The 22,203-nt window shown below is 42.1% G+C and overlaps 1 protein-coding gene across 3 annotated transcripts in view; it reads right to left on the bottom strand.

Moving 5' to 3' along the window:
* arfgef1 (ADP-ribosylation factor guanine nucleotide-exchange factor 1 (brefeldin A-inhibited)) overlaps positions 1-22,203 on the bottom strand; it is a 375,012-nt gene that overhangs the window by 96,556 nt on the left and 256,253 nt on the right. For all 3 annotated transcript variants that reach the window (XM_070891344.1, XM_070891351.1, XM_070891358.1), the window contains 5 exons: positions 20,500-20,599; positions 17,277-17,317; positions 17,024-17,193; positions 8,242-8,393; positions 7,561-7,733 (listed from right to left, as the gene is read on the bottom strand). In XM_070891344.1, the coding sequence (XP_070747445.1) occupies positions 7,561-7,733; positions 8,242-8,393; positions 17,024-17,193; positions 17,277-17,317; positions 20,500-20,599 (636 nt within the window). The remainder of the gene's footprint in view (positions 1-7,560; positions 7,734-8,241; positions 8,394-17,023; positions 17,194-17,276; positions 17,318-20,499; positions 20,600-22,203) is intronic.

Genomic DNA, 22,203 nt, shown 5'->3' with positions numbered 1-22,203 from the left:
TCATGGTAATGGAAGCATTCGAGAGTGTGAAATCACCCGTTACCGCCCGACAGATCAGAACCTTGACGAGCCAGGAACCATTAATGTCCTTGGTAAAAATGTGCGCACTTCATGGGAGCTGGTCCAGTGTCCCATTAGAAATGCAGGAAGAGATAAAGCTGTACCAGTGGTGCAAAGATGAAATGTCTATACAGGCAGACTGCCTTCTGTGGGGTAATCGGGTAGTGGTACCCAAAAAGGGCAGGGACACTTTCACCAGTGATCTCCACAGTACTCATCCAGGCATTGTAATGATGAAAGCGATAACCAGATCCCACGTGTGGTGGCCCGGTATCGATGTGGACTTAAGAGTCCTGCGTGGACAAATGTAACACATGCTCACAGTTAAGCAATGCACCCAGGGAGGCACCACTAAGTTTATGGTCTTGGCCCTCCAAACCGTGGTCCAGGGTCCATGTCGACTATGCAGGCCCGTTCTTGGGTAAAATGTTCCTAGTGGTTGTAGATGCGTACTCCAAATGGATTGAATGTGAGATAATGTCGGCAAGCACATCCGCTGTCACCACTAAAAGCATGTGGACCATGTTTGCCATGCATGGCCTGCCTGATGTCCTTGTGAGCGACAACGGGTCGTGTTTCACCAATGCCGAGTTCAAAGAGTTCATGACCCGCAATGGGATCAAGCATGTTACATCTGCTCCGTTCAAACCGGCATCCAATGGTCAGGCAGAGAGAGCAGTGCAAACTATCAAGCAGAATAATTGAAGAGCGTAATTGAAAGCTCACTGCAGACTCGCCTATCCCGAGTTCTGCTTAGTTACCGCACGAGACCCCACTCGCTCACTGGGATTCTACCCGCTGAACTGCTCATGAAAAGAGCACTTAAGACAAGGCTCTCGTTAGTCCACCATGATCTATACGAACAGGTAGAGAGCAGGCGGCTTCAACAAAATACATATCATGATTGCGTGACACATTTGCGCTAAATTGAAATTAATGATCCTGTATTTGTGTTGAACTATGGACAAGGTCTCAAGTGGCTTCCCAGCACTGTTGTGGCCAAAGAGGGGAGTAGGCTGTTTCGGGTCAAACTTTCAAATGGACTCATCTACCGGAAACACTTGGACCAAACCAAAATCAGATTTACGGACTATCCAGAGAAACCCACATTAGACTCTACCTTTTTTGACCCCCCAACACACTCACCAGTGGCAACCGACAGAAGGGTTGACCACGTAGCAAAACCCATCACCTGCAACAGCCCAGCAGGACTCACCACACCAGGCAGCCCAGCAAGGCCAGCTGCACAGCAGCCCAGCGAGGGCCCAACAAACGACTCATCAAAACCAGCATTTGCACCAAGATGATCAATCAGGGAAAGAAAGGCCCCAGATCGACTCACCTTGTAAATAGTTACACTATTGACATTTTGGGGGGGGGGGGGGGGGGGGGGAGAACGGGGGACGGACGGTGTTGTTATATATGTAAACCTGTAAATACCTTGTTTAACCACCAGAGGGTTCATCCCCTGGAGTCCCAAGGGATCCCACAATCCCTTGGGAGCACCTGTACTTAAGGAGGCCTCACAGGCTGGAGAGGCACTCTGGAGACCTGTAATAAAAGACTCAGGTCACACTTAACTTTGAGCTCACAGTATCTGGTCAGACTCTTTATTTATACATAACACACAGAGTGATAACCCAGACTATTTCTAGCATATTTTTCATTGGTTTAAAAAAAGGTTCATTATTTACTATGTAACCTTCTATCCCAGTTTACTTTGTATACAAGGTCATATTTTAGATCTTGTTTAATAACTGTCTGTTACTATGCCAACAGAAGTTTGTTGTTTTAAGACAAAGCTTCATTGATGGGTTAAGACATCAACCTCTCCTTAAAAATATTTAAAATACATGCAAAGAATTCCAAAACATAAGAATTTTAAAACGTTTTAATTATGAACAAATCAATCTCCCACTGTATTTCACATATGGGAGTCAATCGTATTGCACATAGAGTTAAGACTGAGTGCAGGCCTTAGGCGAAATGTGGGGTTAGAAGACAGGTGATATTTGGACCAGTGTACACAGACATAAGCAAGATCCTATTTTAAAGTGATACATTCCGTCGTTATATTTTATGTCAGACTTTGATAAAAACTTATGACAATTTGGGAAGCAGAGAAGTAGAGTTGATTGCAGCATTGGAGTTTTGTGACAAACATTAGGTACTATAGCACCGCCACTGGTGGCTAGGTGCAATTACAATTGTGACAAGTTACATAGGAATTTGTGATGCTCGGAAGTCGACACAGGAATTATGTGCCAACATAAGAATTCTAATATGCTAAATAGGTATATACTGCAAGCATTCACATCCTAACTAGATTCTCTATTTAAAAAGTAGGCAAATATGGTCATGACAAATGGAGACTCACACACGTGGCCATATCAAGATGCTAAGTAAAAAGACTGAAAAGTAGCAATAAATTGACATTTGAAGAGTTGGACTAGTTGAATTAGAGCAATACCACTAATCAGAAGAATATATCGTTAGAACATTGTGACTATAAATATTAATGACAAGGATTGCCTTTATTAAATATCAAAATCTTGTGGGCCCAAGTTTCCACACGATAAAAAACGGGCGCCCCTCCGAGCTAAAAAAAACCTCGCAATTTTGGAGCGTTCTGCAGCTCCTTGTCTGCCTGGCGCGGCGCCTAGGGGGGCGGAGCCTACACTCGCGCCGATTTTGTAAGTGGGAGGGGGCGGGTACTATTTTAATTAGTTTTTTTCCTGATGGCAACGCTGCGCATGCGTGTTGGAGCGTTCGCGCATGCTCAGTGTGAAAAAAACATTGGCACTCGGCCATTTTTGTAGTTCTTTGTAGCTATTTAATTTTTGAACATTTTTTAATGAAAGCACATTGCCATCAGCACTTGCAGCCTTCTCACTGTCTCCTCCCCCCTCCCGCCGCGGGAACAAAACGGCTGTTCCCTTCACCCCCCCCCCCTCCCTCCCCTCCGCGGGAACGAAACGGCTGTTCCCTTCCCCCCCTCCCCTCCACGGGAACGAAACGGCTGTTTAATTCCCCCCCTCCCCTCCGCAGGAACGAAACGGCTGTTTCCTTCTCCTCCCTCCCCCCCCCCCCCCCCCCCGCCCCGCGGGAACGAACGCCTGCAGCATTCTCCGTGCCTGAAGCACTTTCACACAGGTAGGAAGATGGTTTATTTAATCTTTTCTTTGCTTATAAATGTTTATTCAGGTTGGATTTATTTGTATAATATTTGTAGAAGTATAAATAAGGATTTATTGTAGAATTTAATGAGTTCCCTTCCCCCCCCACCTCGTTCTGGACGCCTAATTTGTAACCTGTGCCTGATTTTTTAATGTGTAGAACAGGTTTTTTCAGTTCTACAAAAATCTTCACTTGCTCCATTCTACTTTAGTTTGGAGTACGTTTTCACTGTGGAAACTTTGAAATCAGGCGTCAGTGGCCGGACACACCCCCTTTTGAAGAAAAAATTATGTTCCAAAGTAGAACTGTTCTACCTGACTAGAACTGCAGAAAAGAAAATGTGGAGAATTGCGATTTCTAAGATAGTCCGTTCTCCACCAGTTGCTCCTAAAAATCAGGCGCAAATCATGTGGAAACTTGGGCCCATAGTGTTATATAAATAGCTCCATAAATATATGATACATTTGCAACCAGTGCCACATGCTAGTCAGTAGAAATAGCAGGATAGTTAGGATGAATACGTGGCTTGAGAAATGGTGCAAGAGGGAGGGATTCAAATTCCTGGGACATTGGAACCGATTCTGGGGGAGGTGGGACCAGTACAAACCGAATGGTCTGCACCTGGGCAGGACTGGAACTGATGTCTTCGGGGGAGTGTTTGCTAGTGCTGTTGGGGAGGATTTAAACTCATAGGGCAGAGGGATGGGAACCTATGCAGGGAGACAGGGGGAAGTAAAATGGGGTCAGAAGCAAAAGGTATAAAGGAGAAAAGTAGAATTGGAGGGCAGAAAAATCAAAGGCAAAAATCAAAAAGGGCCACATTACAACATAATTCCAAAAGGACAAAGTGTTAAAAAAATAAGCCTGAAGGCTCTGTGTCTCAATGCGAGGAGCATTTGTAATAAGGTGGATGAATTAACTGCGCAGATATCTGTTAACGGATATGATGTAATTGGGATTACGGAGACATGGTTCCAGGGTGACCAAGGCTGGGAACTCAACATCCAAGGGTATTCAATATTCAGGAAAGATAGACTGAAAGGAACAAGGGGTGGGTTAGCGTTGCTGGTTAAAGAGGCGATTAACGTAATAGTAAGGATGGAATCTGTATGGGTAGAGCTGTGGAACACCAAAGGGCAAAAAACACGAGTGGGAGTTGTGTACAGACCACCAGTCATAGTGAAGTTGGGGATGGCATCAAACAGGAAATTAGGGATGCGTGCAATAAAGGTACAGCAGTTATCATGGGTATCTTTAATCTACATATAGATTGGGCGAAACAAACTGGTCGCAATACGGTGGAGGAGGATTTCCTGGAGTGTATAAGGAATGGTTTTCTTGACCAATATGTCGAGGAACGAACTAGTGAGCTGGCCATCCTAGACTGGGAGTTGTGTAATGAGAGGATTAATTAGCAATTTTGTTGTGCGAGGCCCCTTGGGGAAGAGTGACCATAATATGGTAGAATTCTTCATTAAGATGGAGAGTGACACAGTTAATTCAGAGACTAGAGTCCTGATCTTAAAGAAAGGTAACTTCGACAGTATGAGATATGAATTGGCTAGGATAGATTGGCGAGGATAGAATGATACATAAAGGGTTGACGGTGGATAGGCAATGGCAGACATTTAAATATCACATGGATGAACTTCAACAATTGTACATCCCTGTCTGGAGTAAAAATAAAACAGGGAAGGTGGCTCAACCGTGGCTTACAAGGAAAATTAGGGGTAGTGTTAAATCCAAGAGGCATATAAATTGGCCCAAAAAAGCAGCAAACCTGAGGACTGGGAGAAATTTAGAATTCAGCAGAGGAGAACAAAGGGTTTAATTAGGAGGGGGAAAATAGAATGTGAGAATGAGCTTGCAGGGAACATAAAAACTGACTGCAAAAGCTTCTACAGATATGTGAAGACAAAAAGATGAGTGAAGACAAATGTGGGTCCCTTACAGTCAGAATCAGGCGAATTTAAAATGGGGAACAAAGAAATGGCAGACCAACTGAACAAATACTTTGGTTCTGTCTTCACGAAGGAAGACACAAATAACCTTCCGGAAATACTAGGGGTTCGAAGGTCTTGCGACAAGGAAGAACTAAAGGAAATCTTATCAGTCAGCACATTGTGTTAGTAAAATTGATGGGATTGAAGGCCGATAAATCCCCAGGGCCTGATAGTCCGCATCCCCGAGTACTTAAGGAAGTGACCTTAGAAATAGTGGATGCATTGGTGGTCATTTTCCAACATTCTATAGACTCTGGATCAGTTCCTTTGGACTGGAGGGTAGCTAATGTAACCCCACTTTAAAAAAAAGGAGAGAGAGAAAACAGGGAATTATAGACTGGTTAGCCTGACATCAGTAGTGGGGAAAATGTTGGAATCAATTATTAAAGATGTAATAGCAGCGCATTTGGAAAGCAGTGACAGGATCGGCCCAAGTCAGCATGGATTTATGAAAGGGAAATCATGCTTGACAAATCTTCCAGAGTTTTTTGAGACTGTAACTAGTAGAGTGGACAAGGGGGAGCCAGTGGTTATGGTGTATTTGGACTTTCAAAAGGCTTTTGACAAGGTCCCACACAAGAGATTAGTGTGCAAAATTAAAGCACATGGTGTACTGGGGGTAATGTACTGACGTGGATAGAGAACTGGTTGGCAGACAGGAAGCAAAGAGTAGGAATAAACGGGTCCTTTTCAGAATGGCAGGCAGTGACTAGTGGGGTACCACAAGGTTCAGTGCTGGGATCCCAGCTATTTACAATATACATTAATAATTTAGAAATTTAGACGAAGGAATTGAATGTAATATCTTCAAGTTTGCAGATGACACTAAGCTGGGTGGCAGAGTGAGCTGTGAGGAGAATGTTAAGAGGCTGCAGGGTGACCTGGACAGGTTAGGTGAGTGGGCAAATACATGTCAGATGCAGTATAATGTAGATAAATGTGAGGTTATTCACTTTGGTGGTAAAAACAGGAAGACAGATTATTATCTGAATGGTGACAGAGTAGTAAAAGAGGTGCAACGATACCTGGGTGTCAGGGTACATCGGTCATTGAAAGTTGGCATACAGGTACAGCAGGCGGTGAAGGCGGCAAATGGCATGTTGGCCTTCATAGCGAGAGGATTTGAGTATAGGAGCAGGGAGATTTTACGATAGGTGTACAGGGCCTTAATGAGGCCACACCTTGAATATTGTGTACAGTTATTTAGTCTCCTAATCTGAGGAAGGACATTCTTGCTATTGAGGGAGTGCAGCGAAGGTTCACCAGACTGATTCCCGGGATAACAGGACTAACATAAGAAAGACTGGATCGACTAGGCTTATATTTACTGGAATTTAGAAGAATGAGAGGGGATCTCATAGAAACATATAAAATTCTGATGGGATTGGACAGATTAGATGCAGGAAGCATGTACCCGATGTTGGGGAAGTCCAGAACCATGGGTCACAGTCTAAGGATAAGGGGAAAGCCATTTAGGACTGAGATGAGGAGAAACTTCTTCACTCAGAGTTGTGAGCATGTGGAATTCTCTACTAGAGAGTTGTTGAGGCCAGTTCGTTAGATATATTCAAAAGGGAGTTAGATGTGGCCTTTGCGGCTAAAGGGATCAAGGGGTATGGAGAGAAAGCAGGAATGGGGTACCGAAATGCATGATCAGCCATCATCATATTGACTGGAGGTGCAGGTTCTTAGAGCCGAATGGCCTACTCCTGCACCCATTTTCTATGTTTCTATGTTTTAAGTACTGTTTAAATGTATTAAAATAACTTATTTCCACTGAGGGCACATTTTCATTATAAAATTAATATTTCATCATCTCTCTGCAGTGCAGTGCCTTAGATATAAAACCTAAGTTGCAAAGACATGACAGTTGCAGCAGTGTGCAGTATACCACCTGTAAATTAGGGATAAGTGCCAAATTTAAAATTGTAATCTGAACAGGCCAAATTGGGACCATTAGGATGGGCGTCATCGCTCAGAAAAAAGTGACATCATTCCCACATTGCCCAGTGCAACACTACCTTTCCATGATGCTGAGTTTTCCATGGTTGGGCAAGGGAACTAGATTAGTGGTAAGACAGTATATCGGACTATGAAAGGTAAGCAATAGTAAATCCCTTAACCCTGATGTTCCATTTTTTGTGGGGCAGTTCAAAAAAACAGAAGGAACATGCTCTTATCCATTTTAAATTTTTAACTTTGGATTAAGAGGATCAGAATTTTTGTATGAATAGAATTTATTAAAAATTCACAACATGAATCAACCTTTCTAAAATGTCAATATAAAATTCAAGAGCTTGATTACAGAAAATATACTCACTGACAATGTGTCCTGTGGTTTGAAATGCTAGCTCTACTATGCTCTCATCTTGGTCTGACGCTGCCAGGTGAAAGACAGAGAAAATATTCTTCCACCCAGAACGAATATTACCAGCCTGTGAGTTAACCATCTGTGCTATGCAGCGAACCACCATGTCTCGGATTGTTGGAGATCTTCAGGAAAAAAAAATATTTTATAAAAATGTAATTGAAAGCGCTGAACATGTGCAACTGCAAAGTTAATAGGCATACTACTAATATGCCTTTTTTGAAAACTTAATTAACAAGTATTAAAGGAGGGGAAGAATGTGCTGTAAAACCTCATAGCTACACACAAGATAATTCAGACATCTAGCCTATTTTCCTGACACTTATTTTATTTCCAAACATAAAATCTAAAATACCTTAACAGAAAATTGCAGATGAAGACAACTTTTGCACAAAATTAACGAAGACAAATATTGCTTTCTTCACCAATTTATTTTATTTCTTGTTGAACCAATTTTAAAATGTACTGAATGAACATCTAATATGTTTGCAATGTTTGTCTAGTACTTAGAGGTTTACAAGTGGCTTTTTTATTATTGCACATCAACTACAATAGCTTCGATAGAATTCCTCGATGTGAAATTTGACCACAGAAAGAACAATTTTAACCTCTGTTACCAGGTTATAAGCTTACCTGTTCTTTTTCATTATGTGCTCAAAAGGTCTCAAGAAATCCTTTTGAAACCTGAAGTTAGCAAGTTCTCCTTTCTCCAAGAACTTCATTGATAACTGCCTCAGAGAGTCTACAGCAAAAATGGCAACATCTTCGTTGGGATTGCAGCCAACCTGATAATAAATGGGAATAACTATCATAAAATCAACACTATGAAAAGAAAATGCATAGAAATTGCGATCAAAAGCATACCCACGAAACATTTACAACTATTTCCAGGCGTCCAAGCTGCGAAGAGTTGTAGTACCGGGCCACCAGGCGTACGGCAGCATAAAGGCCCACGGATCCCAGGAACGTGGGCGGTGCGGAAGCGTCCCTGGGATCATGTGGGCTTGGTCCTTCAATGACAAAGGAGGATTTCATCGCAATCATTTACGATGGTAATCCCTTGATGATATGCAATGGAATCCCCAAATAAGTATACAATTCACAGAATTCTAACGATTATAAATGTACTGAGTTGTAATTTTATTCATGTCCCTTCATTGCACCAACCTCAATATAAATAATTTTTTGATAAATAATTTTAAACATCTTCATCAGAGTCAGTATTTGCATAAACTCATTTAAAGTGTAGGTGCATCATTTTGGATTTTTAAATGTTTCGTTTAAGTTTTATATATACCCTTACACTGTTGAAAGCAGACCCTACCTTCCAGCAATACTCATTTTTCAGACGGTTTGGATGATGTCAAGGCATACCTTGACATTACATAGGAATACATAGGATATACGGCACAGAAACAGGCCATTCGGCCTAACCGGCGCTTATGCTCCACTCGAGCCTCCTCCTATCTTTCCTCATCTAAATCATTAACAACTTGTAGTTATATCGGGCCTTTAACGTAGTGAAGCGTCCCAAGGCCCTTCACAGGAGTATTACGAGATTTTAAAAATTTAACGCTAACCTGCATAAGTAGAAATTAGCACAGGTAAGTAAAAACTTGGTCAAAGAGGTATGTTTTAGGAGGGTCTTGAAGGAGGAAAGAGGTGTAGAGAGGTTTAAGCAGGGAGTTCCAGAGTTTGGGGCTGAGGCAACAGAAGGTATGGCCACCAATGGTCGAGTGTTTATAATCAGGGATACTCAAGAGGGCAGAATTAGAGGAGTGCAGACACCTTGGGGGGTTGTCGGGCCGCAGGAGATTACAGAGATAGGGAGGGGCGAAGCCATGGAGGGATTTGAAAATAAGGATAAGAATTTTGAAATCGAGGTGTTGCTTAACCAGAGGTCAGCGAGCACAGGGGTGATGGGTGAGCGGGACTTGGTGCAAGATGGATCACAGGCAGTCAAGTTTTAGCATAACCCTCTATGGTTCAATGGTGGGCACTCCGGACTTTGAATCCAGTGATCCGAGTTCAAATCTTTTTATTTTCATGGCGAGAGGGATGGAGTACAAAAGCAGGGAGGTCCTGCTGCAACTGTACAGGATATTGGTGAGGCCGCATCTGGAGAACTGCGTGCAGTTTTGGTCACCTTACTTAAGGAAGGATATACTAGCCTTGGAGGGGGTACAGAGACAATTCACTAGGCTGATTCCGGAGATGAGGGGGTTACCTTATGATGATAGATTGAGTAGACTGGGTCTTTACTCGTTGGAGTTCAGAAGGATGAGGGGTGATCTTATAGAAACATTTAAAATAATGAAAGGGATAGACAAGATAGAGGCAGAGAGATTGTTTCCACTGGTCGGGGAGACTAGAAATAGGGGGCACAGCCTCAAAATACGGGGGAGCCAATTTAAAACCGAGTTGAGAAGGAATTTCTTCTCCCAGAGGGTTGTGAATCTGTGGAATTCTCTGCCCAAGGAAGCAGTTGAGGCTAGCTCATTGAATGTATTCAAATCACAGATAGATAGATTTTTAACCAATAAGGGAATTAAGGGTTATGGGGAGCGGGCGGGTAAGTGGAGCCGAGTCCACGGCCAGATCAGCCATGATCTTGTTGAGTGGCAGAGCAGGCTCGAGGGGCTAGATGGCCTACTCCTGTTCCTAATTCTTGTGTTCTTATTCCCTTACCCCTCATATACTTGTCTAGCCTCCCCTTAAATGCATCTACATTACTTGCTTCAACCAATCCCTGTGGTAGCGAGTTCCACATTCTCACCACTCTTTGGGTAAAGAAGTTTCATCTGAATTCCCTATTGGATTTCTTGGTGAGTATCTTATATTGATGGCCTCTAGTTATGCTTTTCCCCACTAGTGGAAACATTCACATAATTTTTTTAGAACTCTTAATAGGTCACCCCTCAGCCTTCTTTTTTCCTCCAAGAGAAAAGAGGTCCAGCCTGTTCATCCTTTCCAGATTATGTATACCCTCGCCTTTCTGGTATAATCTGTGTAAATCTTCTCTGCACCCTCTCCAATCCCTCTATATCCATTTTATAAAATGGCGACCAGAACTTAGAACTTAAGAATATAAGAATTAGAAACAGGAGTAGGCCATCTAGCCCCTCGAGCCTGCTACGCCATTCAACAAGATCATGGCTGATCTGGCCGTGGACTCAGATCCACTTACCCGCCCGGTCCCCAACACCCTTAATTCCCTTATTGGTTAAAAATATATCTATCTGTGACTTGAATACATTCAATGAGTTAGCCTCAACTGCTTCCTTGGGCAGAGAATTCCACAGATTCACAGCCCTCTGAAAGAAATTATTCCTTCTCAACTCAATTTTAAATTGGCTCCCCGTATTTTGAGGCTGTGCCCCCTAGTTCTAGTCTCCCCTACTAATGGAAACAACCTCTCTGCCTCTATCTTGTCTATCCCTTTCATTATTTTAAATGTTTCTATAAGATCACCCCTCATCTTTCTGAACTCCAACGAGTAAAGACCCAGTCTGCTCAATCTATCATCATAAGGTAACCCCCTCATCTCCGGAATCAGCCTAGTGAATCGTCTCTGTACCCCCTCCAAAGCTTGTATAGCCTTCCTTAAGTAAGGTGACCAAAACTGCACGCAGTACTCCAGGTGCGGGCTCACCAATACCCTATACAGTTGCAGAAGAACCTCCCTGCTTTTGTACTCCATCCCTCTCGCAATGAAGGCCAACATTCCATTCGCCTTCCTGATTACCTGCAAACTAACTTTTTGGGATTCATGCACAAGGACCCCCAGGTCCCTCTGCACCGCAGCATGTTGTAATTTCTCCCCATTCAAATAATATTCCCTTTTACTGTATTTTTCCCCCCAAGGTGGATGACCACGCACTTTCCGACATTGTATTCCATCTGCCAAACCTTAGCCCATTCGCTTAACCTATCTAAATCTCTTTGCAGCTTCTGTGTCCTCTACACAACCCGCTTTCCCACTAATCTTTGTGTCATCTGCAAATTTTGTTACACTACACTCTGTCCCCTCTTCCAGGTCATCTATGTATATTGTAAACAGTTGTGGTCCCAGCACCGATCCCTATAGCACACCACTAACCACCGATTTCCAACCCGAAAAGGACCCATTTATCCCGACTCTCTGCTTTCTGTTCGCCAGCCAATTCTCGATCCATGCTAATACATTTCCTCTGACTCCGCGTACCTTTATCTTCTGCAGTAACCTTTTGTGTGGCACCTTATCGAATGCCTTTTGAAAATCTAAATGCACCACATCCATCGGTTCACCTCTATCCACCATGCTCGTTACATCCTCAAAGAATTCCAGTAAATTAGTTAAACATGATTTCCCCTTCATGAATCCATGCTGCGGCTGCTTGATTGCACTATTCCTATCTAGATGTCCCGCTATTTCTTCCTTAATGATAGTTTCAAGCATTTTCCCCACTACAGATGTTAAACTAACCGGCCTATAGTTACCTGCCTTTTGTCGCCCCCCTTTTTAAACAGAGGCGTTACATTAGCTGCTTTCCAATCCGCTGGTACCTCCCCAGAGTCCAGAGAATTTTGGTAGATTATAACGAATGCATCTGCTATAACTTCCGCCATCTCTTTTAATACCCTGGGATGCATTTCATCAGGACCAGGGGACTTGTCTACCTTCAGTCCCATTAGCCTGTCCAGCACTACCCCCCTTAGTGATAATGATTGTCTCAAGGTCCTCCCTTCTCACATTCCTGAGACCAGCAACTTTTGGCATGGTTTTTGTGTCTTCCACTGTGAAGACCGAAGCAAAATAATTGTTTCAGGTCTCAGCCATTTCCACATTTCCCATTATTAAATCCCCCTTCTCATCTTCTAAGGGACCAACATTTACTTTAGTCACTCTTTTTCATTTTATATATCTGTAAAAGCTTTTACTATCCGTTTTTATGTTTTGCGCAAGTTTACCTTCGTAATCTATCTTTCCTTTCTTTAGTGCTTTCTTAGTCATTCTTTGCTGTCGTTTAAAATTTTCCCAATCTTCTATTTTCCCACTAACCTTGGCCACCTTATACACATTGGTTTTTAATTTGATACTCTCCTTTATTTCCTTGGTTATCCACGGCTGGTTAGCCCTTCTCTTACCGCCCTTCTTTTTCACTGGAATATATTTTTGTTGAGCACTATGAAAGAGCTCCTTAAAAGTCCTCCACTGTTCCTCAATTGTGCCACCGTTTAGTCTGTGTTTCCAGTCTACTTTAGCCAACTCTGCCCTCATCCCACTGTATTCCCCTTTGTTTAAGCATAGTACGCTCGTTTGAGACACTACTTCCTCACCCTCAATCTGTATTACAAATTCAACCATACTGTGATCACTCATTCCGAGAGGATCTTTTACTCGGAGATCGTTTATTATTCCTGTCTCATTACCCAGGACCAGATCTAAGATAGCTTGCTCCCTTGTCGGTTCTGTAACATACTGTTCTAAGAAACAATCCCGTATGCATTCTATGAATTCCTCCTCAAGGCTACCCCGTGCAATTTGATTTGACCAATCGATATGTAGGTTAAAATCCCCCATGATTACTGCTGTTCCTTTTTCACATGCCTCCATTATTCCCTTGATTATTGTCCGCTCCACCGTGAAGTTATTATTTGGGGGCCTATAAACTACGCCCACCAGTGACTTTTTCCCCTTACTATCTCTAATCTCCACCCACAATGATTCAACATTTTGTTCATTAGAGCCAATATCGTCTCTCACAACTGCCCTGATGTCATCCTTTATTAACAGAGCAACCCCACCTCCTTTCCCTTCTTGTCTATCTTTCCGAATCGTCAGCTACCCCTGTACGTTTAATTCCCAGTCTTGGCCACCCTGCAATCACGTTTCTGTAATGGCCACCAAATCATACCCATTTGTAATAATTTGTGTCGTTAACTCATTTACTTTATTTCGAATGCTGCGTGCATGTGTTTTAATACTAGTTTTTAACCCATGATTTTTAGTTTTGACCCCTCCTACAGCCCCTTTATAGTCAGTGGCCCATTTTGTTTTTTGCCTTGGGTTTCTCTGCCCTCCACTTTTACTCATATCCTTTGTCTTTTGCTTTTGTCTCCTTTTTGTTTCCCTCTGTCTCCCTGCATTGGTTCCCATCCCCCTGCCATATTAGTTTAACTCCTCCCCAACAGCACTTGCAACTACTCCCCCTAGGACATTGGTTCCGGTTCTGCCTCGGTGCAGACCGTCCGGTTTGTCCTGGTCCCACCTCCCCCAGAACCGGTTCCAATGCCCAAGTGTGGTCTAACCAAGGCTCGATAAAAGTTTAGCGTAACTTCCCTACTTTTCAATTGTATACCTCTAGAAATAAACCCTTGTGCTTGGTTTGCAATTTTTTATAGATCGCAAGTTCCAGATTTCACGCATGCAGTCTTTGAAATGGATTACGATGGTGTACTCTCAACGAGATCGCAATTTCTGATCCTCTATTTTTAATCAAAATCTATTGATAACAGATGGTTAATTTTAACCACTGAACTTTACAATTCTATATGAAGAAAACAAAAATGTTCAATGTAAAAAGTTTGCACTTCATTCAGTAAGGTACATTGGGCATTTAAACTAAATTAGTAAATCTCTTGTGACATTACAAACAAGACTAAATGGACTTTGCAGGTTAGATGGTGAGGGTAATTGGACCAAGGCTAAGGGAGAATATGCTGGAGAGTACAAGAGGTTATAGGGCAAAACGAGAGCAATGTGGAGGGAGAAGGGTTAAGTAGAATGGGGTTAGAGTCAGGGGAAGGCAAAGGAGAGCTGGAGGCCAGGACAAGCAAGGTGGATAGTACAGTACAGTTAGATGTTGAGGGAAATGGGGAAGGTTGAGTAAGTAGAGGTCCTACAGAGAAGAAAGAATAGGGTTAGAGACACAAGAAGGGAAAAAAGAGAGGTGACAGGAGAAGGGAAGACAAGGCGAGAAGACCATCATCATAGGCAGTCCCTCGGAATCGAGGAAGACTTGCTTCCACTCATAGAATGAGTCCTTAGGTGGCTGAACAATCCAATATGAGTGCCACAGGTGGGGCAGATAGTCGTTGAGGGTAATATTCAGAGAAGATCATACTAAGTTAAAGTAAGGCAGGAAGTGAACCCACTGTGGGCGAGAGCTTAGCAAGAAGGGGGTACACAGGATATCAGCCCAGGAGACGGTGACGAATTAAAATAAGAGATCAGAATTGACAGGGACAGATGCATATGGGGGCAGGGTAGTAACATATTGGCCACATCACACAGAAAGAGAGTGTGTGAGGTAGAATCAGAGGTAGTGTGGGATGGGCAACATACTAGGATAACACACCAGTGTTGAGGTGCAGGCAACATAAATCAGGGAGCACAGCAGGACACACGATTTGGTGTAAAGCAGCAAATGTACGCCTGAGTGATCCAAAAGTAGATCAATCAGCATGGCAGGACACATAAGCTGGTGTCATTATTTGCAATGATATTTTTTTCAAATGTATAAAGCAGTCTATTTTATATAATGAAACAGTATTTTATTTTAAATTTCAGTGCATTTGGGAGTCTATGCTAATGACTGCTGCAGGCATGGAAGGAACAGATACCGGAGGACTCTGTTTTAAAATGTAAATTTTAAAACAGAAGTGGAGGCACTACTGGGAGAGGGAGCAAAACAGCTGAAAAATTGAAAAAATTAGCTCAAGCATACAATAAATAAATAAATGTACATTTAGAAACATACATAGAAATATAGAAAATAGGTGCAGGAGTAGGCCATTCGGCCCTTCGAGCCTGCACCGCCATTCAATGAGTTCATGGCTGAACATGCAACTTCAGTACCCCATTCCTGCTTTCTCGCCATACCCCTTGATCCCCCTAGTAGTAAGGACTACATCTAACTCCTTTTTGAATATATTTAGTGAATTGGCCTCAACAACTTTCTGTGGTAGAGAATTCCACAGGTTCACCACTCTCTGGGTGAAGAAGTTTCTCCTCATCTCGCTCCTAAATGGCTTACCCCTTATCCTTCGACTGTGACCCCTGGTTCTGGACTTCCTCAACATTGGGAACATTCTTCCTGCATCGAACCTGTCTAAACCCGTCAGAATTTTAAACGTTTCTATGAGATCCCCTCTCATTCTTCTGAACTCCAGTGAATACAAGAGTTGATCCCGTCTTTCTTGATAGGTCAGTCCCGCCATCCCGTGAATCAGTCTGGTGAACCTTCGCTGCACTCCCTCAATAGCAAGAATGTCCTTCCTCAAGTTAGGAGACCAAAACTGTACACAATACTCCAGGTGTGGCTTCACCAAGGCCCTTTACAACTGTAGCAACACCTCCCTGCCCCTGTACTCAAATCCCCTCGCTATGAAGGCCAACATGCCATTTGCTTTCTTAACCGCCTGCTGTACCTGCATGCCAACCTTCAATGACTGATGTACCATGACACCCAGGTCTCGTTGCACCTCCCCTTTTCCTAATCTGTCACCATTCAGATAATAGTCTGTCTCTCGGTTTTTACCACCAAAGTGGATAACCTCACATTTATCCACATTGTACTTCATCTGCCATGCATTTGCCCACTCACCTAACCAAGTCACTCTGCAGCCTCATAGCATCCTCCTCGCAGCTCACACTGCCACCCAACTTAGTGTCATCCGCAAATTTGGAGATACTACATTTAATCCCCTCGCCTAAATCATTAATGTACAGTGTAAACAGCTGGGGCCCCAGCACAGAACCTTGTGGTACCCCACTAGTCACTGCCTGCCATTCTGAAAAGTACCCATTTACTCCTACTCTTTGCTTCCTGTCTGACAACCAGTTCTCAATCCATGTCAGCACACTACCCCCAATCCCATGTGCTTTAACTTTGCACATTAATCTCTTTTGGGTGACTGGAGGCAAAGAGATAAGTGTTTGAGCGATAAAAAAGGTCAGTGGGGCCTAGAAATGAAAAAATATATAAATATGTTTAAAGAGAACTTTAAAAATGATCTAAAAGTTGTTGAGAAATTTAGAAAGGTATTTTTAGCATATAACAGAACCTACTGTGCAAGACAGCAGGCAGGGTTAATCTGTGACAAGCAAGGTTAACATTAAAAGCTCATGTCACAGCATCACCTAAAAATGTAACAAATACGACAGGTACTATAAAAAGTCAGAATAGCAGCAAGTTTCTGATTGAACGTATGCCTACGCACAAAAATTAATATGCAATAGATAAACACAACCATGCCTAATGTATAATTTGTAACATAGCAATATGTGCGTTGCCCACATTATCACTTGAGCCAATAAACCAGAAAAAGTAAATAATTATGCAAACATCCTAAAAGGCTTTTCTACTTTTACAAGTAAATAAGTGTACTTAAAATAAGGTCCAAGTGCATCAGCTTACTTTCAGAAAATTACCTTATTAAAATGGTCTCCAATGACCTCCCATATTCTGGACCACTGCAGCCTGATTCGCCCCATGTTGTAATATGATATTTCAACTATCTTCTGAAGGCTGAACATTCGTGGATGTGTTGGCGAAGCTAACTCATCCATGGACACAGCACAAAGCCAGCGCACAAAATCAACTGCAAACAAAAATGTGTTATTCAATGTGCCAGTATAATAAGTTGACATGTTAATATTAAAAATACTGAGTATTAAGGCATACCAATTGCATTTCCATCTAGTCTTGTTGATCCTGTGAAGATTCTGGAATGCAAAAAAGATAGGTCTTCCATTTTGAGCATTATACATTAAATCATACAAACATGGTTCTCATAATCATGTATATTATAGATTGCCAAATAGTGGAAAGGAGATAGAGGAGCAAATTTGCAGTCAAATTGCAGAAACGTTCAAGAACTTTAAAGTAGTGATATTGGGAGACTTCAATTATCCTAATACAGACTGGGAAAATAACAGTGTAAAGGACAAAGAGGGGGAGGAATTCCTGAAATGTGTACAAGAGAAATTTCTAGATCAGTGTGTTTCCAGCCCAATGACAAAAAAAGCAGTGCTGGATCTAGTTCTGGGGGATGAAGTGGGACAAGTGGACCATGTTTCAGTCGGAGAGAATTTGGGAAACAGTGATCACAATATTAGGTTTAGAATACTTATGGAAAGGACAAGGAAAAATCAAATGTGAAAATATTTAACTGGAAGAGGGATAATTTCAGTGAGTTGAAAAGGGATTTGCAGGTAAAACAGTCAATGAGCAATGGGAGGCTTTCAAAGAGGAGATCATTCGGGTACAGATTAGACACATTCCCATGAGGGGGAAAGAAAGGGCATTTAACGCTAGAGCTCCTTGGATGACTAAAGATAGAGAGATTAAAATTAAAGGAGGATCAAAGGAGGATCATATTGTCAGGTTCGTAATTCACTATAGAAACAAGCTGAATACAAAAGGTACAGGGGTGAATTGAAACAAGAAATAAGAGGGGCAAAGAGTGCACATGAGAATAGATTAGCAGGTAATATAAAGAGAATAAAAAAGTATTTTACAAACAATAAATAGTAAAAGGGCAGTCAAAGGGTGGGTGGGGCTGATTAGGGACCAAAAAGATCTTTTGTAGAGGCAGAGGGCATGGCTGAGGTACTAAATTTGTATTTACATCTGTCTTCACTAATGTCACAGTAAAGGAGGAGGTAGTAGAGAAATTGGATAAGATAAAAATAGACAAAGAGGAGACAGCGCTCAAAGTAGAAAAGCCACCCAGTCCGGATGGGATGCAGATGCATTGTAGGTTGCTAAGGGAACAAAGACTGGAAAATGCAGAGGCTCTGGCCACAATCTTCCAATCTGCCTTAAAATTGAAGCTAATGGGATTAAAGGAGCAGTAGTTGTGTGCTTACAAAATTGGATAAGGAGCAGAAAGCAGAGAGTAGTGGTGGACGGTTGCTTTTCAGACAAGGGGATCGGTGTTGGGACCACTGTTCATTTTGATGTATGTTAATATCCTGAACTTGGGTATACAGGGCTTAATTTCCAAGTTTCCAGATGACATTTATCTCAGATATGTAGTAAACAGTGTGGAGGACAACAACAGACTTCAGGAGGACATAGACAGATTGGTGAAACATGGCAGATGAAATTTAACAAAGATGTAAAGTGATTCACTTTGGTACACAAAATAAGGGGAGGCAGTATAAACTAAATGGTACAAATTTACAGGGGGTGCAAGAACAGGAAAACCTGGGGGTGTATGTACACAAGTCTTTAAAGGTGGTAGGACAAGATGAGAAGGATGTTTAAAAAGGTATATGGGATCCTTGGCTTTATAAATAGAGGCAGAGTACAAAAGCAAGGAAATTATGCTAAACCTTCGTAAATAGGAAAAGACTCGTCAAAGGAAGGGCCCAGCAGGAGCACTGTGACCAATTCTGGGCACCATACTTTAGGAAGGATGTCAAGGCCTTCGAGAGGATACAGAGGTGATTTACTAGAATGATGCCAGGGATGAAAGACTTCAGTTACATGGAGACCAGAAAAACTGTGGCTGTTCTTCTTAGAGCAGGAAAGGTTAAGGTGAGATTTGATAGAAGTGTTCAAATTCATGAAGGGTTTTGGCAAGAGTAAATAAGGAGAAACTGTTTCCAGTGGCAGAAGGGTCGGTAACCAGGCAACACAGATTTAAGGTAAATGGCAAAAGAACCAGAAGCGACATGTGGAAACATTTTTTTCTAATTCAAAAGCAAAATACTGCGGATGCTGGAAATCTGAAATTAAAAAAGTGCTGGAAATACTCAACAGATCAGGCAGAATCTGTGGTGAGAGAAAAAGAGTTAACATTTCAGGTTGATGATCTTTCGCCAGAACAGTTCTGACGAAAGGTCCTCGACCTGAAATGTCAACTCTGTTTCTCTTGCCACAGAGTATTTCCAGCACTTGGTTTTTATTTTTTTTAATTCAGCATTTTATGATGATCTGGAATGCACTGCGGGAAACAGTCCTGGAAGCAGATTCAATGATAATTTTCCAAAGGGAATTGGATAAATACTTAGAAAGATTTGCAGGGCTATGTGGAAAGAACAGGGGAGTGGGACTAATTGGATAACTCTTTTAAAGAGCAAGCGCAGGCACGATGACCCGAATGACATCCTTCTGTGTTGTATTATTCTATGGTTCTATAACAGCCTTTTTCAAATACAGACCATTTCATTAACAGTGCAAATGAATCTAATTTCCATCTTTCCAAGTAAACATCAATGAGAAGGATATACTTTTGCTTAGTGCTCGAAAAACCATTAATCCACCTCTTGGTTCTGCTCACATTTTAAGCATTAAGAACCAAATTTAATAATTTAACATCTAGGTTCCAACGAAGTTTCAACTGCAGCATTATTCAATTTGCCAAGTTACATTATCACAGAATTGCGATTGTAAGACAAATGAAGTGATTGTTTTATTTTTGCCAACATGTGCGGCAGATTTACACTTTCCTTATAGCAATTCTAAAAATTATACAAAATAAAAAATGTAAGTTTTCACAGATTTAGATTCTTGCTATCTAATGCATCCAAAACATTAACTGCCTAAACTCTGCAATTCCCTCCAAAACCTCGCCGCCTCTCTACCCTCCTTAAAACCAACCTCTTTGACCAAGCTTTTGGTCATCTGCCCTAATAGCTCATGTGGCTCGATGTCAAATTTTGTTTGATAACGCTCCTGTGAAGTGCCTTGGGACGTTTTACAATGTTAAAAGCACAACATAAATGCAAGTTGTTCTTGTTGCTCGGTCCACTGAAATATTTAAAGGTTTTGTAATCTTGTATAAAAGCAAAGGAGCAAGATCAAATATCAGATTTTAATTGACAAGAAAGTCAAAGGATGAGTTGCACAAAGTGTACCAAATGAAACACATGTAAATCTCAAATAAAATTGATCTTACCGGTCAACTGCAACAACAACACTCTGAGAGCTCGTCTCACCAATGGATTCCTGGATACTGGCGATTTGCTTTCGGTCCACAGTCCCACCAACCAGTGCGCCTGAGTAGGCAGAGAAAGAAGCACTCATGGATTAATTTTTCAATGTTACATTTGCAAAACAAAAATGTAATCTGTGCTTAAAAACAATGCGAGAGCAAAGTAGCAATTACAGATAATTACAAATACACAGTATGATAGCCACAATGAAAACAGGTTTTGCCAGCCTCAATTAAGGCCTCCAGGAACAAATCTACAGAGAATAAAACTAGCCAAGATTCAACTGCTTTAATGCCAACAGGATATAGCAAAATGTATAGAAAATAATGCTCTTTGCTGTAGATTGTATAATTATGGAAGCATGGAAATTTACGGCAGAGGGTGACCATTTGGCCCATCATTTCTGTGCCGGCCAAAAAAGAGCGATTCAGCCATCGCCCACTTTCCAGCTCTTGGTCCGTAGCCCTGTAGGTTAAGGCACTTCAAGTGCACATCCAAGTACTTTATAAATGCAATGAGGGTTTCTACCTCAACCACCCTTTCAGGAAGTGAGTTCCAGACCCCCACCACCCTCTGAATGTAAAAAGTTCTTCTCAACTCCCTTCTAATCTTTCTACTAGTTACTTTAAGTCTAAGCCCTTGATTATTGACCTCTCTGCTGAGGGAAATAAGTCCTTCCAAACCACTCTATCTTGATCCTCATAATTTTATACACCTCAATAAAGTCTCCCCTCAGCCTCCTCTGTTCCAAAGAAAACAACCTCAGCCTATCCAATCTTTCCTCATAACTAAAATTCTACAGTCCAGGCAACATCCTCGTAAATCTCCTCTGTACCCTATCTAGTGCAATCACATCTTTCCTGTATTGTGGTGACCAGAACTGTATGCAGTCCTCAAGCTGTGGCCTAACTAGTGTTTTATACAGTTAAGCATAACATAGAAACATAGAAAATAGGTGCAGGAGTCGGCCATTCGAGCCTGCACCACCATTCAATAAGATCATGGCTGATCATTCACCTCTTTCTTCCTTTCTCTCCATACCCCTTGATCCCTTTAGCCGTAAGGGACATATCTAACTCCCTCTTGAATATATCCAACGAACTGGCATCAACAACTCTCTGCGGTAGAGAATTCCACAGGTTAACAACTCTCTGAGTGAAGAAGTTTCTCCGCATCTAGGGCCAAAAATGGCTTACCCTTTATCCTTAGACTGTGTCTCCGGTTCTGGACTTCCCCGACATTGGGAACATAATTCCTGCATCTAACCTGTTCAGTCCCGTCAGAATTTTCTATGTTTCTATGAGATCCTCTCTCATCCTTCTAAACTCCAGTGAATACACGCCCAGTCGATCCAGTCTGCCATTCCAAGAATCAGTCTGGTGAACCTTCGCTGCACTCCCTCAATAACAAGAACGTCCTTCCTCAGATTAGGAGACCAAAACTGAACACAATATTCCAGGTGAGGCCTCACCAAGGCCCTGTACAACTGCAGTAAGACCTCCCTGCTCTGATACTCAAATCCCCTAGCTATGAAGGCCAACATGCCATTTGCCTTCTTCACCTCCTGCTGTACCTGCATGCCAATTTTCAATGACTGATATACCATGACACCTACGTCTCTCGTTGCACCTCCCGTTTTCCTAATCTACCACTATTCAGATAATATT

The sequence above is a fragment of the Pristiophorus japonicus genome, chromosome 1 (assembly GCF_044704955.1).
Source record: "Pristiophorus japonicus isolate sPriJap1 chromosome 1, sPriJap1.hap1, whole genome shotgun sequence".
Taxonomy (NCBI): Eukaryota; Metazoa; Chordata; class Chondrichthyes; family Pristiophoridae; genus Pristiophorus; species Pristiophorus japonicus.
Note: the sequence above shows the minus strand (reverse complement) of the source record. Positions and strands in the feature narration are given on the sequence as shown.